Source organism: Salmo salar, chromosome ssa23 (assembly GCF_905237065.1).
Source record: "Salmo salar chromosome ssa23, Ssal_v3.1, whole genome shotgun sequence".
NCBI lineage: Eukaryota > Metazoa > Chordata > Actinopteri > Salmoniformes > Salmonidae > Salmo > Salmo salar.
In genome coordinates, this window is record NC_059464.1 from 51,886,286 (window position 1) to 51,910,324 (window position 24,039).

The 24,039-nt window shown below is 45.5% G+C and overlaps 1 protein-coding gene across 3 annotated transcripts in view; it reads right to left on the bottom strand.

Moving 5' to 3' along the window:
- bnip2 (BCL2 interacting protein 2) overlaps nt 1-17,624 on the bottom strand; it is an 80,269-nt gene extending 62,645 nt beyond the window's left edge. Inside the window, exons 1-4 of one of the 3 annotated variants that reach the window (XM_045705974.1) lie at nt 17,250-17,624; nt 16,526-16,922; nt 8,510-8,605; nt 4,796-4,875 (exon numbers count right to left, since the gene is read on the bottom strand). In XM_045705974.1, coding sequence (XP_045561930.1) covers nt 4,796-4,875; nt 8,510-8,605; nt 16,526-16,890 — 541 coding nt within the window. In that variant the 5' untranslated portion in view covers nt 16,891-16,922; nt 17,250-17,624. Of the gene's footprint in view, nt 1-4,795; nt 4,876-8,509; nt 8,606-16,525 lie in introns of all 3 variants that reach the window. The other 2 variants (XM_045705975.1, XM_045705973.1) reach the window with 2 other exon arrangements.
- Nucleotides 17,625-24,039: the final 6,415 nt, after the last annotated feature.

A 24,039-nucleotide genomic window follows, 5' to 3' on the forward strand; every position in this document is an offset into this window, starting at 1 on the left:
AATTTCAACACTGTGTGTTACAGGGAAGACATCCTCCTCCCTCATGTGGTACCCTTCCTGCAGGCATCACCCTCCAGCATGACAATGCCACCAGCCATACTGCTCGTTCTGTGCGTGATTTCCTGCAAGACAGGAATGTCAGTGTTCTACCATGGCCAACGAAGAGCCCGGATCTCAATCCCACTGAGCACGTCTGGGACCTGTTGGATCGGAGGGTGAAGGGTAGGGCCATTCCCCCCAGAAATGTCTGGAAACTTGCAGGTGCCTTGGTAGAAGAGTGGGGTAACATCTCACAGCAAGAACTGGCAAATCTGGTGTAGTCCATGAGGAGGAGATGCACTGCAGTACTTAATGCAGCTGGTGGCCACACCAGATACTGACTGTTACTTTTGACCCCCCCCCCTTTGTTCAGGGACACATTATTCAATTTCTGTTAGTCACATGTCTGCGGAACTTGTTCAGTTTATGTCTCAGTTGTTGAATCTTGTTATGTTCATGTAAATATTTACACATGTTAAGTTTGCTGAAAATAAAGGCTGTTGACAGTGAGAGGACATTTCTTTTCATGCTGAGTTTATTTCCTTTTTAAATGTAGTTAATATTTGTCTTACTTTTTAACTCTGCATTGTTGTGAACGGGCTCATAAGTAGCATTTCACGCAAAGGTCTACATCTGTTTCGGTGCATGTGACCAATAACATTTGATTCAATGTATAATTTGATTACATAGCCTGCAGAAGCTGGAGAAAAAAAATATACACTATATGACCATAGAAGCGTGCTTTTTAGACTTTTTAGAAGCGTGCTTATATGGTGAGCTACCGAGTGGCGAGGACAGGCAAGCCCCATACTATTGTGGAGGACTTCATTCTTCCTGCTGCCGTGGATATGGCTGGGGGAAAGGCCCCAAAAACTATACAAACACCGTTTCACAACGCATCAGTGACATGGAAGGAGATGTTTTGAAACAATTACTGCTTCGCACACAAGCCAGTGAATTCTACACGTTACAGCTGGATGAGTCAACAGGCGTGGCGGGCCTGGCACAGCACCTGGTATATGTCCGTTAGGTTTATGGGGGGGGGTCAATTAAGGAAGACATCCTCTTCTGCAAACCACAACAACACGAGAGGATATTTTTTTAAGTACTGGACAGCTTTGTGACATCAAATGGACATTGGTGGTCAAGATTTGTTGGCATCTGTACTGATGGTGTAAAAGCCATGACAGGGAGACATAGTGGAGTGGTAACGCGCGTGCAAGCAGTTACTCCCGACGCCACTTGGGTCCACTGCAGAATCCACCGAGAGGCTCTTCCTGCCAAGGGAATGACTGACAGCTTGAAAGACGTTTTGGACACTACAGTGAAAATGGTTAACTTTGTTAAAGCAAAAGGTCCCTGAACTCTCGTGTATTTTCTGCATTATGCAATGATATGGGCAGCGACCATGTAACGCTTTCACAACATACAGAAGTGCGCTGGTTATCAAGGGGCAAAGTATTGACAAGTTTTTTTGGAATTGAAAGATGAGCTTAAAGTTTTTACTGACCATAATTTTCGCTTGTCTGAGGGCTTGCATGATGATGAGTTTCTCACATGACTGGCCTATCTGGGTGATGTTTCTTCTCGCCTGAATGATCTGAATCTAGGATTACAGGGACTCTTCGCAACTATATTCAATGTGCGGGACAAAATTGAGGCAATGATTAAGAAGTTGGAGCTCTTCTCTGTCTGCATTAACAAGGACAACACACAGGTCTTTCCATCATTGTATGATTTTTTGTGTGCAAATGAACAAGCTTACGGACAATGTCAAATGTGAACCTGAATGAGTTGGGTGTGCAATTACTCAGGTACTTTCCCAAAATGGATGAAACAAACAACTGGATTCGTTATCCCTTTCATGCCCTGCCTCCAGTCCACTTACCGATATCTGAACAAGAGAGACTCATCAAAATTCCAACAAGCGGTTCTGTGAAAATTGAATTTAAATCAGAAGCCACTGCCAGATTTGTGAATAGGGCTGCGCTCAGAGTATCCTGCCTTGGTAAATCTCGCTGTTAAGACACTGATGCCCTTTGCAACCGCGTACCTAATGTGAGAGTGGATTCTCGGCCCTCACTAGCATGAAAACTAAATACAGGCACAGACTCTGTGTGTGGAAAATTATTTAAGACTGAGACTCTCTCCAATACAACCCAACATTGCAGAGTTATGAGCATCCTTTCAAGCACACCCTTCTCATTAACCTGTGGTGAGTTATTCACCATTTTGATGAACAAATAAGGTTTTATATGTCAGATGGTTAAATAAAGAGCAAAATAATAGATTATTATTATATTATTATTTGTGCCCTGGTCCTATAAGAGCTCTTTGTAACTTCCCACGAGCCGGATTGTGACAAAAACTCACACTCATTCTTATGTTTAATAAATGTATCATATAGTGTGTGTGTGTGTGGCAGGCTTACAGGACTATAAAACGTTTGGGAACCACTGCTCTCCGGACGAACAGTTCTTGTGCTGACGTTGCTTCCAGAGGCAGTTTGGAACTCGCTAGTGAGAGTTGCAACCGACAGACAGACGAGTTTAATTTGAAGGGCTGTCCACATACTTTTGTTTATATATTGTATATACACACATTACCTAGCCTACAGAGCTGGAGAAAATATACACATATTACCTAGCCTACAGTTAATATATACACATTACCTAGCCTACAGATAATATATACACATTACCTAGCCTACAGATAATATATACACATTACCTAGCCTGCAGATAATATATACACATTACCTAGCCTACAGAGCTGGAGAAAATATATACACATTACCTAGCCTACAGTTAATATATACACATTACCTAGCCTACAGATAATATATACACATTACCTAGCCTACAGATAATATATACACATTACCTAGCCTGCAGATAATATATACACATTACCTAGCCTGCAGATAATATATACACATTACCTAGCCTGCAGATAATATATACACATTACCTAGCCTGCAGATAATATATACACATTACCTAGCCTGCAGATAATATATACACATTACCTAGCCTACAGATAATATATACACATTACCTAGCCTGCAGATAATATATACACATTACCTAGCCTGCAGATAATATATACACATTACCTAGCCTGCAGATAATATATACACATTACCTAGCCTGCAGATAATATATACACATTACCTAGCCTGCAGATAATATATACACATTACCTAGCCTGCAGATAATATATACACATTACCTAGCCTGCAGATAATATATACACATTACCTAGCCTACAGATACTATATACACATTACCTAGCCTGCAGATAATATATACACATTACCTAGCCTGCAGATAATATATACACATTACCTAGCCTGCAGATAATATATACACATTACCTAGCCTGCAGATAATATATACACATTACCTAGCCTGCAGATAATATATGCACATTACCTAGCCTACAGATAATATATACACATTACCTAGCCTGCAGATAATATATACACATTACCTAGCCTACAGATAATATATACACATTACCTAGCCTACAGATAATATATACACATTACCTAGCCTGCAGATAATATATACACATTACCTAGCCTGCAGATAATATATACACATTACCTAGCCTACAGATAATATATACACATTACCTAGCCTGCAGATAATATATACACATTACCTAGCCTGCAGATAATATATACACATTACCTAGCCTGCAGATAATATATACACATTACCTAGCCTGCAGATAATATATACACATTACCTAGCCTGCAGATAATATATACACATTACCTAGCCTACAGTTAATATATACACATTACCTAGCCTGCAGATAATATATACACATTACCTAGCCTACAGATAATATATACACATTACCTAGCCTGCAGATAATATATACACATTACCTAGCCTGCAGATAATATATACACATTACCTAGCCTACAGTTAATATATACACATTACCTAGCCTGCAGATAATATATACACATTACCTAGCCTACAGATAATATATACACATTACCTAGCCTGCAGATAATATATACACATTACCTAGCCTGCAGATAATATATACACATTACCTAGCCTACAGTTAATATATACACATTACCTAGCCTGCAGAGCTGGAGGAGAGAGCAGTTTGATATAGGCCTGACAGCACATACATTAGCTTGTAGAGGCTGGGATACAGCACACAACCTAGCGACGTGGCTGCACACAACCTAGCGACGAGGCTGCACACAACCTAGCGACGTGGCTGCACACAACCTAGCGACGTGGCTGCACACAACCTAGCGACGTGGCTGCACACAACCTAGCGACGTGGCTGCACACAACCTAGCGACGAGGCTGCACACAACCTAGCGACGAGGCTGCACACAACCTAGCGACGAGGCTGCACACAACCTAGCGACGAGGCTGCACACAACCTAGCGACGAGGCTGCACACAACCTAGCGACGAGGCTGCACACAACCTAGCGACGAGGCTGCACACAACCTAGCGACGTGGCTGCACACAACCTAGCGACGTGGCTGCACACAACCTAGCGACGTGGCTGCACACAACCTAGCGACGTCACACAACCTAGCGACGTGGCTGCACACAACCTAGCGACGTGGCTGCACACAACCTAGCGACGTGGCTGCACACAACCTAGCGACGTGGCTGCACACAACCTAGCGACGTGGCTGCACACAACCTAGAGATGTGGCATCTGAGGTTAGGCAGATACTGATGAGTAGAGATACTGAATGGCTTTCTTACCAGACTGTCCTTCTCCAGAGGGTCCAGTAAAGAGATCTTCATCCAGCTGAATGTCCTCCTCTTCCTCTTCAGGTAGGGGCCTACAGACACAGAACAACAGGTCATCTATAACCCTCGCCCCTCACCCAACAGCAGGTCGTCTATAACCCTCGCCCCTCACCCAACAGCAGGTCGTCTATAACCCTCGCCCCTCACCCAACAGCAGGTCGTCTATAACCCTCGCCCCTCACCCAACAGCAGGTCGCCTATAACCCTCGCTCCTCACCCAACAACAGGTCACCTATAACCCTCGCCCCTCACCCAACAACAGGTCACCTATAACCCTCGCCCCTCACCCAACAACAGGTCATCTATAACCCTCGCCCCTCACCCAACAACAGGTCACCTATAACCCTCGCCCCTCACCCAACAACAGGTCATCTATAACCCTCGCCCCTCACCCAACAACAGGTCACCTATAACCCTCGCTCCTCACCCAACAACAGGTCACCTATAACCCTCGCTCCTCACCCAACAACAGGTCACCTATAACCCTCGCTCCTCACCCAACAACAGGTCACCTATAACCCTCGCTCCTCACCCAACAACAGGTCACCTATAACCCTCGCTCCTCACCCAACAACAGGTCACCTATAACCCTCGCTCCTCACCCAACAACAGGTCACCTATAACCCTCGCTCCTCACCCAACAACAGGTCATCTATAACCCTCGCCCCTCGCCCAACAACAGGTATCCTATGACCCTCGCTCCTCACCCAGCAACAGGTCACCTATAACCCTCGCTCCTCACCCAACAGGTCAACTATAACCCTCGCCCCTCACCCAACAGGTCATCTACAACCCTCGCTCCTCACCCAGCAACAGGTCATCTATAACCCTCGCCCCTCACCCAGCAACAGGTCATCTATAACCCTCGCCCCTCACCCAACAACAGGTCCTCTATAAGCCTTCTATAGCCTTCCCTGTAGCTCAGTTGGTAGAGCATGGTGTTTGCAACACCAGGGTTGTGGGTTCGATTCCCACGGGGGGCCAGCACAGAAAAAAAAAAACGTATGAAATGTATGCATTCACTACTGTAAGTCGCTCTGGATAAGAGCGTCTGCTAAATTACTAAAATGTAAATGTAAATGTATATAACCCTCGCCCCTCACCCAACAGCAGGTCATCTATAACCCTCACCCAACAGCAGGTCGTCTATAACCCTCGCCCCTCACCCAACGACAGGTCGTCTATAACCCTCGCCCCTCACCCAACGACAGGTCGTCTATAACCCTCGCCCCTCACCCAACGACAGGTCGTCTATAACCCTCGCCCCTCACCCAACGACAGGTCGTCTATAACCCTCGCCCCTCACCCAACAACAGGTCACCTACGACCCTCGCCCCTCACCCAACAGGTCACCTACGACCCTCGCCCCTCACCCAACAGGTCATCTACAACCCTCGCTCCTCACCCAGCAACAGGTCACCTATAACCCTCGCCCCTCACCCAACAGGTCAACTATAACCCTCGCCCAACAGGTCATCTACAACCCTCGCTCCTCACCCAGCAACAGGTCCTCTATAACCCTCGCTCCTCACCCAACAGGTCATCTATAACCCTCGCCCCTCACCCAACAACAGGTCATCTATAACCCTCGCTCCTCACCCAACAACAGGTCATCTATAACCCTCGCTCCTCACCCAACAACAGGTCATCTATAACCCTCGCCCCTCACCCAACAACAGGTCATCTATAACCCTCACCCAACAACAGGTCATCTATAACCCTCGCTCCTCACCCAACAACAGGTCATCTATAACCCTCGCTCCTCACCCAACAACAGGTCATCTATAACCCTCGCTCCTCACCCAACAACAGGTCATCTATAACCCTCGCTCCTCACCCAGCAACAGGTCACCTATAACCCTCGCTCCTCACCCAGCAACAGGTCACCTATGACCCTCGCTCCTCACCCAGCAACAGGTCACCTATAACCCTCGCCCCTCACCCAGCAACAGGTCACCTATAACCCTCGCTCCTCACCCCACAGGTCAACTATAACCCTCGCTCCTCACCCAGCAACAGGTCCTCTATAACCCTCGCTCCTCACCCAGCAACAGGTCCTCTATAACCCTCGCTCCTCACCCAACAGGTCATCTATAACCCTCGCCCCTCACCCAACAACAGGTCATCTATAACCCTCGCCCAACAACAGGTCATCTATAACCCTCGCCCAACAACAGGTCATCTATAACCCTCGCCCAACAACAGGTCATCTATAACCCTCGCCCCTCACCCAACAACAGGTCATCTATAACCCTCGCCCCTCACCCAACAACAGGTCATCTATAACCCTCGCCCCTCACCCAACAACAGGTCATCTATAACCCTCGCTCCTCACCCAACAACAGTAGAGGATATAGCTGCTATTACCACTAGAAACTAACTGTTCGTTCAGTGTTGAAAGCATTACAATAAGATATACACTATATATACACACAAAAGTATGTGGACACCCCTTCAAATGAGTGGATTTGGCTAACATTTGGGAGAGGAATGGCCTTAATGAAGAGCTCAGTGACTTTTCAAATGTATACCTTGGTCAACTGTGGAAATGTCTAGCAGGAAACTACTGCTCAGCAGCAAAGTAGTAGGCCACACAAGCTCACAGAATGGGACCGCCGAGCGCTGAAGCGTGTAGCATGTAAAAACTGTCTGTCCTCCACACAGTGTTCCAAACTGCCTCAGGAAGCAAAGTCAGTACAATAACTTTTTTGTCACCCCTTAGTTCCAGTGAAGGGAAATCTTAACGCTACAGCATACAATGACCTTCTAGACAAATTTTGTGATTCCAACTTAGTGGAAGGCCCTTTCCTGTTTCAGCATGACAATGCCCCCGTGCACAAAGCGAGGTCAATAAATGGTTTGATGAGATCGGTGTGGAAGAACTTGACTGGCCTGTACAGAGCCCTGACCTCAACCCCATCGAACACCTTTGGGATGAATTGGAACGTCGACTGCGAGCCAGGGCCTAATCGCCCAACATTAGCGCCCGACCTCACTAATGCTCTTGTGGCTGAATGGAAGCAAGTCCCCCGCAGCAATGTTCCAACATCTAGTGGAAAGCCTTCCCAGAAGAGTGGAGGCTGTTATAGCAGCAATGTTCCAACATCTAGTGTAAAGCCTTCCCAGAAGAGAGGAGGCTGTTATAGCAGCAATGTTCCAACATCTAGTGGAAAGTCTTCCCAGAAGAGTGGAGGCTGTTATAGCAGCAATGTTCCAACATCTAGTGGAAAGCCTTCCCAGAAGAGTGGAGGCTGTTATAGCAGCAATGTTCCAACATCTAGTGGAAAGCCTTCCCAGAAGAGTGGAGGCTGTTATAGCAGCAATGTTCCAACATCTAGTGTAAAGCCTTCCCAGAAGAGTGGAGGCTGTTAGAGCAGCAAAGGGGGGGACGACCAACTCCATATTAATGCCTTCCCAGAAGAGTGGAGGCTGTTATAGCAGCAAAGGGGGGACCAACTCCATATTAATACCCATGATTTTGGAATGAAATGTTGGACGAGCAGGTGTCCACATACTTTTGGTCATGCAGTGTAGAAGACTACTAGCCAGTAAAGAGAATATTCCCTTGAGATCAGAGGGTTTGTGAGTATTGACTGAGGTGCCTATAATTACCACAGCTAAAGTCAGGACGTAAGGTACGCCTGGTTGTCAGAAGACAGATGTTACCTGGGGAAGTCCTCGTCCTGCCACTCCTCTTTAAGTTCCACTCCCTCCATGCGGAGACGAGCCTCGGTGGTGGCGACAGACTCCTGGAGCTGCAGACTGCAGAGAGAGAGAGACAGGTCAGAACAGTTTAATGTTACAGACTGCAGAGAGAGAGAACAGTTTAATGCTCCAGACTGCAGAGAGAGAGAACAGGTTAATGCTGCAGAGAGAGAACAGTTTAATGCTGCAGGGAGAGAACAGTTTAATGCTGCAGGGAGAGAGAACAGTTTAATGCTGCAGACTGCAGGGAGAGAGAACAGTTTAATGCTGCAGAGAGAGAACAGTTTAATGCTGCAGGGAGAGAACAGTTTAATGCTGCAGGGAGAGAGAACAGTTTAATGCTGCAGAGAGAGAGAACAGTTTAAATGCTGCAGACTGCAGAGAGAGAGAACAGTTTAATGCTGCAGGGAGAGAGAACAGTTTAATGCTGCAGACTGCAGAGAGAGAGAACAGTTTAATGCTGCAGAGAGAGAACAGTTTAATGCTGCAGGGAGAGAGAACAGTTTAATGCTGCAGAGAGAGAGAACAGTTTAAATGCTGCAGACTGCAGAGAGAGAGAACAGTTTAATGCTGCAGACTGCAGGGAGAGAGAACAGTTTAATGCTGCAGAGAGAGAGAACAGTTTAATGCTGCAGACTGCAGGGAGAGAGAACAGTTTAATGCTGCAGACTGCAGAGAGAGAGAACAGTTTAATGCTGCAGGGAGAGAGAACAGTTTAATGCTACAGGGAGAGAGAACAGTTTAATGCTGCAGACTGCAGGGAGAGAGAACAGTTTAATGCTGCAGAGAGAGAGAACAGTTTAATGCTGCAGACTGCAGGGAGAGAGAACAGTTTAATGCTACAGGGAGAGAGAACAGTTTAATGCTGCAGACTGCAGAGAGAGAGAACAGTTTAATGCTGCAGACTGCAGGGAGAGAGAACAGTTTAATGCTGCAGGGAGAGAGAGAACAGTTTAATGCTGCAGGGAGAGAGAGAACAGTTTAATGCTGCAGGGAGAGAGAACAGTTTAATGCTGCAGACTGCAGGGAGAGAGAACAGTTTAATGCTGCAGACTGCAGGGAGAGAGAACAGTTTAATGCTGCAGGGAGAGAGAACAGTTTAATGCTACAGGGAGAGAGAACAGTTTAATGCTGCAGACTGCAGGGAGAGAGAACAGTTTAATGCTGCAGGGAGAGAGAACAGTTTAATGCTGCAGACTGCAGGGAGAGAGAACAGTTTAATGCTGCAGGGAGAGAGAACAGTTTAATGCTGCAGACTGCAGAGAGAGAGAACAGTTTAATGCTGCAGACTGCAGAGAGAGAGAACAGTTTAATGCTGCAGACTGCAGAGAGAGAGAACAGGTTAATGCTGCAGAGAGAGAGAACAGTTTAATGCTGCAGACTGCAGGGAGAGAGAACAGTTTAATGCTGCAGGGATGAGGGAGAGAACAGTTTAATGCTGCAGGGAGAGAACAGTTTAATGCTGCAGGGGAGAGAACAGTTTAATGCTGCAGAGAGAGAGAACAGTTTAAATGCTGCAGACTGCAGAGAGAGAGAACAGTTTAAATGCTGCAGACTGCAGAGAGAGAGAACAGTTTAATGCTGCAGGGAGAGAGAACAGTTTAATGCTGCAGACTGCAGAGAGAGAGAACAGTTTAATGCTGCAGAGAGAGAACAGTTTAATGCTGCAGGGAGAGAGAACAGTTTAATGCTGCAGAGAGAGAGAACAGTTTAATGCTGCAGACTGCAGGGAGAGAGAACAGTTTAATGCTACAGGGAGAGAGAACAGTTTAATGCTGCAGACTGCAGAGAGAGAGAACAGTTTAATGCTGCAGACTGCAGGGAGAGAGAACAGTTTAATGCTGCAGGGAGAGAGAGAACAGTTTAATGCTGCAGGGAGAGAGAGAACAGTTTAATGCTGCAGGGAGAGAGAACAGTTTAATGCTGCAGACTGCAGGGAGAGAGAACAGTTTAATGCTGCAGACTGCAGGGAGAGAGAACAGTTTAATGCTGCAGGGAGAGAGAACAGTTTAATGCTACAGGGAGAGAGAACAGTTTAATGCTGCAGACTGCAGGGAGAGAGAACAGTTTAATGCTGCAGGGAGAGAGAACAGTTTAATGCTGCAGACTGCAGGGAGAGAGAACAGTTTAATGCTGCAGGGAGAGAGAACAGTTTAATGCTGCAGACTGCAGAGAGAGAGAACAGTTTAATGCTGCAGACTGCAGAGAGAGAGAACAGTTTAATGCTGCAGACTGCAGAGAGAGAACAGTTTAATGCTGCAGGGAGAGAGAACAGTTTAATGCTGCAGGGAGAGAGAACAGTTTAATGCTGCAGACTGCAGGGAGAGAGAACAGTTTAATGCTGCAGACTGCAGGGAGAGAGAACAGTTTAATGCTGCAGAGAGAGAACAGTTTAATGCTGCAGACTGCAGAGAGAGAGAACAGTTTAATGCTGCAGGGAGAGAGAACAGTTTAATGCTGCAGGGAGAGAGAACAGTTTAATGCTGCAGACTGCAGGGAGAGAGAACAGTTTAATGCTGCAGACTGCAGGGAGAGAGAACAGTTTAATGCTGCAGAGAGAGAACAGTTTAATGCTGCAGACTGCAGAGAGAGAGAACAGTTTAATGCTGCAGAGAGAGAACAGTTTAATGCTGCAGACTGCAGGGAGAGAGAACAGTTTAATGCTGCAGAGAGAGAACAGTTTAATGCTGCAGGGAGAGAGAACAGGTTAATGCTGCAGACTGCAGGGAGAGAGAACAGTTTAATGCTGCAGACTGCAGAGAGAGCAGCAAGCCAAGGCGTCAGAGATAATCTGATACAGAAAGCATAACAAGACAGTTATGTATCTGTGCTGTGACTGGTAGCTCAATATCCTAGACATGACGCCAGTTCTCAGTTCATCCTGCAACAGACGTAAATAACAGATTCCCACCCAACTGCCGCAGCAGAACCTCAATAGATGCTTTGTGTGTGTGGCTGTGTGTGTGTGTGGCTGTGTGTGGCTGTGTGTGTGTGTGTGGCTGTGTGTGGCTATTTTTATGTTTGCAAATGTTTGTTAAAATCCCCAGCTACAATAAATGCAGCCTCAGGATATGTGGTTTCCAGTTTACATAGAGTCCAATGAAGTTCTTTCAGGGCCGTCGATGTGTCTGCTTGGGGCGGAATATACACGACTGTGATTAAGATCGTAGATAATGCGGTCGGCATTGTATTGTAAGGAATTCTAGGTCAGGTGAACAAAATGACTTCGAGTTCCTGTATGTTGTTATGATCACACCATGAGTCGTTAATCATAAGGCATACACCCCCGCCCTTCTTCTTACCAGAGAGATGTTTGTTTCTGTCGAAGTGTGAAGAAACCTGGTGGCTGTACCGACTCTGACAACATATCCTGAGTGAGCCATGTTTCCGTGAAACAGAGAATGTTACAATCTCTGATGTCTCTCTGGAAGGCAGCACTTGCTCAGACTTCGTCTATCTTGTTGTCAGACTGGACATTGGCGAGTAGTATACTCTGGAGCGGTGCGCGATGTGCCCGTCTACGGAGCCTGACCAGAAGACTGCTCCTTCTGCGGCGCCGTTGTTTTGGGTCGCCGGCTGGGATCCGATCCATTATCCTGGGCGGTGGTCCAAACAGAGGATTCACTTCGGGAAAGTTGTATTCCTGGTCGTTGACGTTGCTCTTATATCCAATAGTTCTTCCCGGCTGTATGTAATAAGACTTAAGATTTCCTGGGGTAACAGCGTAAGAAATAATACATTAAAAATAAAAAATAAAAATACTGCATAGATTCCTAGGAACGCCAAGCAAGGCAACTATCTCTGTCAGCGCCATCCCTGTCGTTAACGATGACAAGCATACCCATAACATGATGCAGCCACCACTATGTTTGAAAATATAGATTGGTACTCAGTAGTGGTGTAACGGACCGTAGTTGATCTGTACGGTTCAACCCCCACGGGTCGGCACGCATGTGAACCACGAATCAATTGGCAAGTTTAACCATCATAGTGTGAAATGCAGTTTTACTGCCGCTGTTACTTTCTAAAGTAATAATTCCCTAAATCTCGATGCAGAGTTGCAGTGAAAAGATAAAGACAGGGAGTCTTAAAGGGAGTGCTCCTAACCGCAGCTTGTTACCTGTAAAAAAGACACCTGTCCACAGAAGCAATCAATCAGATTCCAAACTCTCCACCATGGCCAAGACCAAAGAGCTCTCCAAGGATGTCAGGGACAAGATTGTAGACCTACACAAGGCTGGAATGGGCTACAAGACCATCGCCAAGCAGCTTGGTGAGAAGGTGACAACATTTGGTGCGATTATTCGCAAATGGAAGAAACAAAAGAACTGTCAATATCCCTCGGCCTGGGGCTCCATGCAAGATCTCACCTCGTGGAGTTGCAATGATCATGAGAACGGTGAGGAATCAGCCCAGAACTACACGGGAGGATCTTGTCAATGATCTCAAGGCAGCTGGGACCATAGTCACCAAGAAAACAATTGGTAACACACTACGCCGTGAAGGACTGAAATCCTGCAGCGCCCGCAAGGTCCCCCTGCTCAAGAATGCACATATACATGCCCGTCTGAAGTTTGCCAATGAACATCTGAATGATTCAGAGGACAACTGGGTGAAAGTGTTGTGGTCAGATGAGACCAAAATGGAGCTCTTTGGCATCAACTCAACTCGCCGTGTTTGGAGGAGGAGGAATGCTGCCTATGACCCCAAGAACACCATCCCCACCATCAAACATGGAGGTGGAAACATTATGCTTTGGGGGTGTTTTTCTGCTAAGGGGACAGGACAACTTCACCGCATCAAAGGGACGATGGACGGGGCCATGTACTGTCAAATCTTGGGTGAGAACCTCCTTCCCTCAGCCAGGGCATTGAAAATGGGTCGTGGATGGGTATTCCAGCATGACAATGATCCAAAACACACGGCCAAGGCAACAGAGGAGTAGCTCAAGAAGAAGCACATTAAGGTCCTGGAGTGGCCTAGCCAGTCTCCAGACCTTAATCCCATAGAAAATCTGTGGAGGGAGCTGAAGGTTCGAGTTGCCAAACGTCAGCCTCGAAACCTTAATGACTTGGAGAAGATCTGCAAAGAGGAGTGGGACAAAATCCCTCCTTCGATGTGTACAAACCTGGTGGCCAACTACAAGAAACGTCTGACCTCTGTGATTGCCAACAAGGGTTTTGCCACCAAGTACTAAGTCATGTTTTGCAGAGGGGTCAAATACTTATTTCCCTCATTAAAATGCAAATCATTTTATAACATTTTTGACATGCGTTTGTCTGGATTTTTTTGTTGTTATTCTGTCTCTCACTGTTCAAATAAACCTACCATTAAAATTATAGACTGATAATTTCTTTGTAAGTGGGCAAACGTACAAAATCAGCAGGGGATCAAATACTTTTTCCCCCCACTAAATATGCAGGTTTAAAAAAAATTACTTCTGAGTATTGATTTTAATTAAGGCATTGATGTTTATGGTTAGGTACATTCACACAACGATTGTGCTTTTGTTAAATCACCACCCATTTGGCTAAGTTGAAGTAGGCTGTGATTCGATGGTAAATTAACTGATGACTTGAAAGCGGCAGAGGAGGTCCTCCAGGTGCTCAAACCCCTCAAAACAGTTACAACCCTACTGAGCACTGAAACGGCACCGTCTGTGTCCATGATCCTATCTCTGAAAACAAGGATTCTACAATCCACGGCCCCAAGTGAGGAAGACGGCACCATCACTAGAGATGTGAAGGCTGCCATTAGAGAGGACCTGAACCCCAGATACCCCCCCCTAATGTACAGGACTTCCTTCATAGATCTACTGCACTGGATCCAAGGTTCAAGTCCCCGTCTGCTCAAGTCCCCGTGTGTTCAAGTCCCCGTGTGTTCAAGTCCCTGTCTCACCTAGGCCCCGTCTCACCTAGGCCCCGTCTCACCTAGGCCCCGTCTCACCTAGGCCCCGTCTCACCTAGGCCCCGTCTCACCTAGGCCCCGTCTCACCTAGACCCTGTCCTATGCTGGAGGACATACAGTGATCTCACCACTGAGATTGTGGCCACTGAAGAGGTAAAAAAATAAATGAGTGAATTACTTAATTAATATACTGCAGTCTAATCTTAGTCTATGCTATTGCTATTAGAATCATCCATTTTTGATTTGGAATAATAATAATAATAATAATAATAATAAATGATCACATTTTATTGCCACAATTATAGTTATGAAATATGAAAATAAATCATTAGTTAGTTTAATAGCTCAAGTAATTTTCTCTGCAGGGTCAAGCCACAGAGCCGACAGGAGCAGACTAAGAGGCATCCCCTCCACAAAATAATTTGGCCATGAAGGAGCTTTTCGGGGAGACCTTTGCGAGCAAGGACACAGGCAAGACGTTTACCAACACCATCAAAGAGGAGCTGGCATCCTACAAGGCAGCAAGAGGCATTCCAGTGGATGGTGATCCACTGACATGGTGGAAAAGCAATGAGTGTAAATATCCTCACATTGCCATGATGGGCAGATGCTACCTGGCGGTGCCTGCCACTTCAGATCCTAGCGAGAGGGTGTTATCCACGGCAGGGGACATAGTGACTGCAGAGGTCTACCCTCTCCCCAGACAATGTAAACATAACTCATCTTTTTGAAAAATAATTTGAAATTATAACCTCTGCTTTGCTTTCTTTTTTTTTGATGACGTGGAAACAGGCTACTTATTATTCACTACTGTTCAAAGGAAGAAGGTATCATGCCTCATAGTGCACTTTCATTTAACAATTGAGTTTTGAATATTTTATTTTACACTGCAATCATACCTGTACATGTCACTATTAAACACTGTAGCCTGCAGTCACACCTGCACCCCTGTACACGTGACTATTAAACCCTCAGTCTGAAATCGCACCAGGAAGAGAAGGAACTCAACCATGACAGCCTCTGATGTGATTCTCTAAAATGAACTGTATAAATGCTGAGTAAATGACAGGTCAGTCCACCAATTAATGAACTCAACTTAATGAAGTCAGAGACCTGTTTATTCAGCAGGCCTAATGTTATACACAGCAAGAGAAATCAGTGGTAGACAGAGTTAACTGTCCACAGTGGTAGTCTGTAGTAGTATTGCTCATTTTGTGTGTGTTGTCTTGTTCTTCTATCCTCATGGGGACATGAAATCCCCAAAAGATCCCCACAAGGATAGTAAAACAAGGAAAATCATCCCTGTGGGGTTAGAGTTACAATTAGGGTTAGAGTAGGGGTTGGGTTACAATTAGGGTTAGAGTTAGGGGTTGGGTTAGGGTTACAATTAGGGTTAGAGTAGGGGTTGGGTTACAATTAGGGTTAGGGGTTGGGTTTAGGGTTAGAGTAGGGGTTGGGTTTAGGAATAGGAGTTAGGGTTAGAGTAGGGGTTGGGTTTAGGGTTACAATTAGGGTTAGAGTTCAGGGTTGGGTTTAGGAATAGGAGTTAGGGTTAGAGTAGGGGTTGGGTTTAGGGTTACAATTAGGGTTAGAGTTCAGGGTTGGGTTTAGGAATAGGAGTTAGGGTTAGAGTAGGGGTTGGGTTTAGGGTTAGAGTTAGGGGTTGGGGTTAGACTTACAATTAGTGTTTGAGTAGGGGTTGGGTTTAGGGTTACAATTAGGGGTTGGGTTTAGGAATAGGAGTTAGGGTTAGAGTTAGGGGTTGGGTTTAGGGTTAGAGTTTGGGGTTGGGTTTAGGGTTATAATTAGGGTTAGAGTTCAGGGTTGGGTTTGGGGAAAATAGGATTTTGAATGGATGTTGGTATTTGGCAGGTTTGTTGTGATAGCTGGCTGTATAATCAGTAACATGTATAATAATTGATGCTATCACACTGACAACAAAGGATATCAGCACAATAACACTGATAAGAAGCAGCTCTTGGCAGACTGCAGTCTTCCTGTATAGGTATTGACATAACTTTTCTAACTAAAGTGTACAAGATAGCACAGAGGTGAGAAGTACACTCATACCTTCCGTTATGTCCAGAGGTTGAGTATGTCTGGGGTATTCTGACGGGAACAGAGCATGGCACCATTTCCACCCTTTCCTCATGTTTTTCTCCATTGTCTGGAGTCACCGTTTCCTGCGGCGGACCTCCTGTTTGGGTTGGCCTGTGTAGCGCTGCTCCTGCGGCCTCTTCGCCCTTTTCCAATGAAAGCTCTGTGCTACTGTTTTGCAGGTCTTCTGAGTGAGACGAAAGGCTCGGTGTGTCCCTGATATCTCCTCCAGGGCTCTCATAAATCCTGGGTGTGTCTGGGCTATTGTTCAGACTCATAACGTTATTATCAGCCGCAGCTTTCAGCACTACCTCACTGTCGATCATATCTGTAGCCATCACAGCTGATCTGCTGCTTCCTTTCAGAGGGTCTGGACAAAACAAAAAACCACAAATGCTTCAAACCTAAAAAGCAACGGTTTATGAATATGAGATTCTTGCTGGTTTGTTAGCTGATAGCTCTAGTAGTAGTTAAATACAAAAGTCATACATTGACAAAAAAAAATATATTCTTCGAAGTGAAGTTGTCAAACTGAGTGAGTCAGGTTTAAAGAAACAACGTAACTAAGTTAGCTAACTTACTAGTTAACAACCAGCTAACTTACCAGCTAACTTACTAGCAAACAAGCAGCTAACTTACTAGCTAACAAGCAGCTAACTTACTAGCTAACAAGCAGCTAACTTACTAGCTAACTTACTAGCTAACAACCAGCTAGCCCGCTAGCCACCAGTAGGACTTGGCTCTGTAGCCGAGCAGTGCGTCGTCAACTTTTCCTTCCTTCCTCCGTTTAGACCTCCAGCTAATGCTAACCACAATGCTAGCTAGTTAGCCAACTGTCCTTAGCAACGCCAACTTAGATAAAGTGGATGTTGACGATGTCTTTGCGAGCCATGGAAGACAGAATCAAACACATTCAATCGCTTGCCGTTAGATGTTTAAGCATGATACACTTTGATTTCCGACGGTTCATAATGAATCTCTCTACTCTTTTCCTTTTAATCTGTCACTGGTCTTTTCTTCCCGTTATTATTAAGATACACGTCGTCGTCTCTCTCTCTCCCTCTCAGAGCTGCCAAATTCTCCGACAATGCCCTCTGTTGGTTATGACTAGTGTTTCACAAAACTCCCCGAGTTGGCTACCCCTGCAGGTCCAATTATTTAATCTATTCAATATACATGTCTTTTTTTTTTATTTTAGTCATTTAGTAGACACTCTAGGAGTATGAGTTATTATATCCATACAACCTAACGGGCAAACTCAGAAATTGTTCCAATCGTTTTTCCACCATTCATTTTTCCCAAAGGGGATTTTAGAAACACTTCCATGTACTGAATGATTTGTTATTTTGATTTTAAGATGTCAAAACGGATAATGGCAAAACGACACATTTTTTTTTCATTTTCTGTTTCTGAATTTGAAAAACAACTCTTACAAAAATGTCCCACAGGATTCCTGCATGATTCTGCCTGCAGGAGTCTTTCAGGAAATTCCACAGGAGTTTCGTGATCATTTTCCTGTCAAACAACCATCAGGATTCCTGCAGGAATGGTTTTGCAGGACCAATCCTGCACGATTCTTACATTTCCTGCAGGATTCCTACACACAATACCTGCATTCTAATCATTTTTCTCGTAGGACAAACCTACAGGACCAATACTGCACAATAATTTTATTTCTGCAGGACTTAAACTCAAATGTTTCCACCTCTACCAAGGATCATATCACCTCTACCTTACCTGACACCCTAGACCCACTTCAATTTGCATACCACCCCAATAGATCCACATATGATGAAATCACCATTGCACTGCACACTGCCCTAACCCATCTGGACAAGAGGAATACATATGTAAGAATGCTGTTCATCGACTACAGCTCAGCATTTAACACCATAGTATCCTCCAAGCTCATCATTAAGCTCGGGTCCCTGGGTCTGAACCTCGCCTTGTGCAACTGCGTCCTGGACTTCCTGACGGGCCGCCCCAGGTGGTGAAGGTAGGAAACAACACCTCCACTTCTCTGATCCTCAACACAGGGGCCCCACAAGGGTGCGTGCTTAGCCCCCTCCTGTACTCCCTGTTCACCTATGACTGCGTGGCCACACACGCCTCCAACTAAATCATCAAGTTTGCAGATGGCACAACAGTAGTAGACCTGATTACCAACAACGACGAGACAGCCTACAGGGAGAGGATGAGGGCCCTGCAGAGTGGTGCCAGGAATATAACCTCTCCCTTAATGTCAACAAAACGAAGGAGCTGATCGTGGACTTCAGGAAACAGCAGAGGGAGCACGTCCCTTTCCACATTGACGGGACCGCAGTGGAGAAGGTGAAAAGATTCAAGTTCCTCGGCGTACACATCACAGACAATCTGAAATGTTCCAACCACACAGACAGTGTGGAGAAGAAGGCGCAACAGCACCTCTCCAACCTCAGGAGGCTGAAGAAATTTGGCTTGACCCGTAAGACCCTCACAAACTTTTACAGATGCACCATCGAGAGCATCCTGTCAGGCTGTTTCATCGCCTGGTACGGCAACTGTACCGCCCACAACCGCAGAGTTTTCCAGAGGGTTGTGCGGTCTACCCAACGCATCACCGGGGGCAAACTACCTGCCCTCCAGGACACCTACACCACCCGATGTCACAGGAAGGCCAAAAAGATCACCAAGGACAACAACCACCCGAGCCACTGCCTGTTCACCCCGCTACCATCCAGAAGGCGAGGTCAATACAGGTGCATCAAAGCTGGGACCGAGAGACTGATAAACAGCTTTTACCTCAAGGCCATCAGACTGTTAAATAGCCATCACTAGCCGGCTACCACCCAGTTACTCAACCCTGCACCCCATTGAATCACTGGTCACTTTAATAATGTTTACGTGCTGCTGTACTCATTTTATGTGTACATACTGTATTCTGTTCTACTGTATTTTAGTCAATGCCACTCCGACATTGCTCGTCCTAATATTTATATATTTCTTAATTCCATTATTTTACTTTAGATGTGTGTGTATTGTTGTGAATTGTTAGATATTACTGCACTGTTGGAGCTAGAAACACAAGCATTTCACTACCACAGCAATAACATCTGCTAAATATGTGTATGTAACCAATACAATTTGATTTTGTAATTCCTGCAGTAGGCCTATACGGTGTATATATACTTGATATAGATAGGGGGAAAAAGACAACACTGCATCAAAAGTCAGATTAATGACGGCAACTTTATTAAATCAGCTAATTCAACATGTGTGTATGAGTGCTTGTCCACCAACCATCCAGCCACGTAGCACAGCAGTTCCTAGGAGACAAAAAAAACTGCATCAGGAAAATGGGATATTGGTTTGGGCCTTGATCCCCAAAAAACTGCATCAGGAAAATGGGATATTGGTTTGGGCCGACCCCAAAAACTGCATCAGGAAAATGGGATATTGGTTTGGGCCTTGATCCCCAAAAAACTGCATCAGGAAAATGGGATATTGGTTTGGGCCTTGATCCCCAAAAAACTGCATCAGGAAAATGGGATTTGGTTTGGGCCTTGACCCCAAAAAACTGCATCAGGAAAATGGGATATTGGTTTGGGCCTTGATCCCCAAAAAACTGCATCAGGAAAATGGGATATTGGTTTGGGCCTTGATCCCCAAAAAACTGCATCAGGAAAATGGGATATTGGTTTGGGCCTTGATCCCCAAAAAACTGCATCAGGAAAATGGGATATTGGTTTGGGCCTTGATCCCCAAAAAACTGCATAGGAATGATATTGGTTTGGGCCTTGATCCCAAAAAACTGCATTAGGAAAATGGGATATTGGTTTGGGCCTTGATCCCAAAAAACTGCATCAGGAAAATGGGATATTGGTTTTGGGCCTTGATCCCCAAAAAATGTTTACTGTAAACATTTTTTTTAAAAAGGCAGCAATTCCTGATTAATAATCCCTTATCTATATTTCATAATGTCACAAAAGTACATTTGAATGATGTATCAGTTATCTTTAAGATGCAATGTCCAGACATATATCTCCACGAGTCCTCTGTTGTGATGATCTCCTGGTGAAGAAATATAACATCTTTCATTTCTATTCAAACTAAAATATGGGCTATCCAAATAGTGCCCATGATAAACACATATTTTCATCATTGGGCAGAGTCATAATGAATATTTAATGTATTCTGTACCTGAGCTTGAAGTGGGCAGAGCTGGTTTTTGTGATGTTGTGGGGGAACCTCATGCATACCCCTGGTAGTGTGTAGGTATTGCTACACCTCTGGTAGTGTGTAGGTATTGCTACACCCCTGGTAGTGTGTAGGTATTGCTACACCTCTGGTAGTGTGTAGGTATTGCTACACCCCTGGTAGTGTGTAGGTATTGCTACACCCCTGGTAGTGTGTAGGTATTGCTACACCCCTGGTAGTGTGTAGGTATTGCTACACCTCTGGTAGTGTGTAGGTATTGCTACACCTCTGGTAGTGTGTAGGTATTGCTACACCCCTGGTAGTGTGTAGGTATTGCTACACCCCTGGTAGTGTGTAGGTATTGCTACACCTCTGGTAGTGTGTAGGTATTGCTACACCCCTGGTAGTGTGTAGGTATTGCTACACCTCTGGTAGTGTGTAGGTATCGCTACACCCCTGGTAGTGTGTAGGTATTGCTACACCTCTGGTAGTGTGTAGGTATTGCTACACCCCTGGTAGTGTGTAGGTATTGCTACACCCCTGGTAGTGTGTAGGTATTGCTACACCCCTGGTAGTGTGTAGGTATTGCTACACCTCTGGTAGTGTGTAGGTATTGCTACACCCCTGGTAGTGTGTAGGTATTGCTACACCCCTGGTAGTGTGTAGGTATTGCTACACCTCTGGTAGTGTGTAGGTATTGCTACACCCCTGGTAGTGTGTAGGTATTGCTACACCCCTGGTAGTGTGTAGGTATTGCTACACCCCTGGTAGTGTGTAGGTATTGCTACACCCCTGGTAGTGTGTAGGTATTGCTACACCTCTGGTAGTGTGTAGGTATTGCTACACCTCTGGTAGTGTGTAGGTATTGCTACACCCCTGGTAGTGTGTAGGTATTGCTACACCCCTGGTAGTGTGTAGGTATCGCTACACCCCTGGTAGTGTGTAGGTATTGCTACACCCCTGGTAGTGTGTAGGTATCGCTACACCCCTGGTAGTGTGTAGGTATCGCTACACCTCTGGTAGTGTGTAGGTATCGCTACACCCCTGGTAGTGTGTAGGTATTGCTACACCCCTGGTAGTGTGTAGGTATCGCTACACCCCTGGTAGTGTGTAGGTATCGCTACACCCCTGGTAGTGTGTAGGTATTGCTACACCCCTGGTAGTGTGTAGGTATTGCTACACCCCTGGTAGTGTGTAGGTATTGCTACACCTCTGGTAGTGTGTAGGTATTGCTACACCCCTGGTAGTGTGTAGGTATTGCTACACCCCTGGTAGTGTGTAGGTATTGCTACACCCCTGGTAGTGTGTAGGTATTGCTACACCCCTGGTAGTGTGTAGGTATTGCTATGTGGAATACTGGGGGCAAATACACAATAAAAATAAAACTCCATAAATCACCTGACAAAAGGAATTGATTAGGTGTTGATTGATTGATTAGGTTGACTTATTCTTTTGACCCGCATTTACATTTTATCCCAAGATCTCACATACAATTTGGTCTGAATCCAATCAACCATGATCACAACACAGTCACCCCGACGGAGGGGTCAGTCCTTTTCCTCCATGTGCTCCAATCAACCATGATCACAACACAGTCACCCCGAGGGAGGGGTCAGTCCTTTTCCTCCATGTGCTCCAATCAACCATGATCACAACACAGTCACCCCGAGGGAGGGGTCAGTCCTTTTCCTCCATGTGCTCCAATCAACCATGATCACAACACAGTCACCCCGAGGGAGGGGTCAGTCCTTTTCCTCCATGTGCTGGCTCTCCATATTCCCAGAGTTCTGTCGAACAGTTGATGAAGAACAGAGAGAGGTGTGAATGGAATCATATAAACACGTGTGTTCATCTGTGGGGATTTTAGGCAAAGTGAAGGTCTATCACAAGTGGTGCATGTTAGGAACTAGGATAGTGGGACTTCCGTCTGTCGTTTTGGACAGCAGATGGGTCAATCCAGGGGACAGGAAGTAGTTGATTAGGGTGCTTAGGAATTGGACAAGGTCTCCTGAGATAGTCTGGAGAAGTGGTGGTGGGGGGGGGGCAGGTGTTTGCCTAGTTGGGTGTCACAAGTTGCAGGACATCATCTGGAATGAGGAAGAAAAAAGAGATGTTAAACCAGAGAAAGAAGGTAACAAGTTGGGTTTGGGACTGATCAACCGTCATGAGGTTTAGTGGGGGAGCTGTGAATGCTGAGAAGTTGGAGGGATTTCTATTTGTATTGATTATGGATCCCCATTACTTTCTGTTGCCAAGGCAGCAGCTACTCTTCCTGGGGTTTATTATGGATCCCCATTAGTTCCTGCCAAGGCAGCAGCTACTCTTCCTGGGGTTTATTATGGATCCCCATTAGTTCCTGCCAAGGCAGCAGCTACTCTTCCTGGGGTTTATTATGGATCCCCATTAGTTCCTGCCAAGGCAGCAGCTACTCTTCCTGGGGTTTATTATGGATCCCCATTAGTTCCTGTCAAGGCAGCAGCTACTCTTCCTGGGGTTTATTATGGATCCCCATTAGTTCCTGCCAAGGCAGCAGCTACTCTTCCTGGGGTTTATTATGGATCCCCATTAGTTCCTGTCAAGGCAGCAGCTACTCTTCCTAGGGTTTATTATGGATCCCCATTAGTTCCTGCAAAGGCAGCAGCTACTCTTCCTGGGGTTTATTATGGATCCCCATTAGTTCCTGTCAAGGAACTAATGCTAACTCCATTGTTGGCTAGGGGCTCGTAAGTAAGCATTTCACTGTGAGGTCTACTACACCTGTTGTATTCAGCATTTCACTGTGAGGTCTACTACACCTGTTGTATTCAGTATTTCACTGTGAGGTCTACTACACCTGTTGTATTCAGCATTTCCCTGTGAGGTCTACTACACCTGTTGTATTCAGCATTTCACTGTGAGGTCTACTACACCTGTTGTATTCAGCATTTCACTGTGAGGTCTACTACACCTGTTGTATTCAGCATTTCACTGTGAGGTCTACTACACCTGTTGTATTCAGCATTTCACTGTGAGGTCTACTACACCTGTTGTATTCGGCGCATGTGACTAATAACATTTGATTTGAAGGGACTACTGCAGGAATGTGCTTTGTCCTGCAGCATCTACCTCTGCAGGGATTACTGCAGTGATTTGCTTTGTCCTGCAGGATTTACCACTACAGGGATTACTGCAGGAATTTGCTTTGTCCTGCAGGATTTGCCCCTGCAGGGATTACTGCAGAAATGTACCTTGTCCTGCAGGAATATAAAAATTGTACAGGATCAGCAGGATTTAGAAATTCCTACTTGATTTGAGAAATTCCTGCAGGAAAA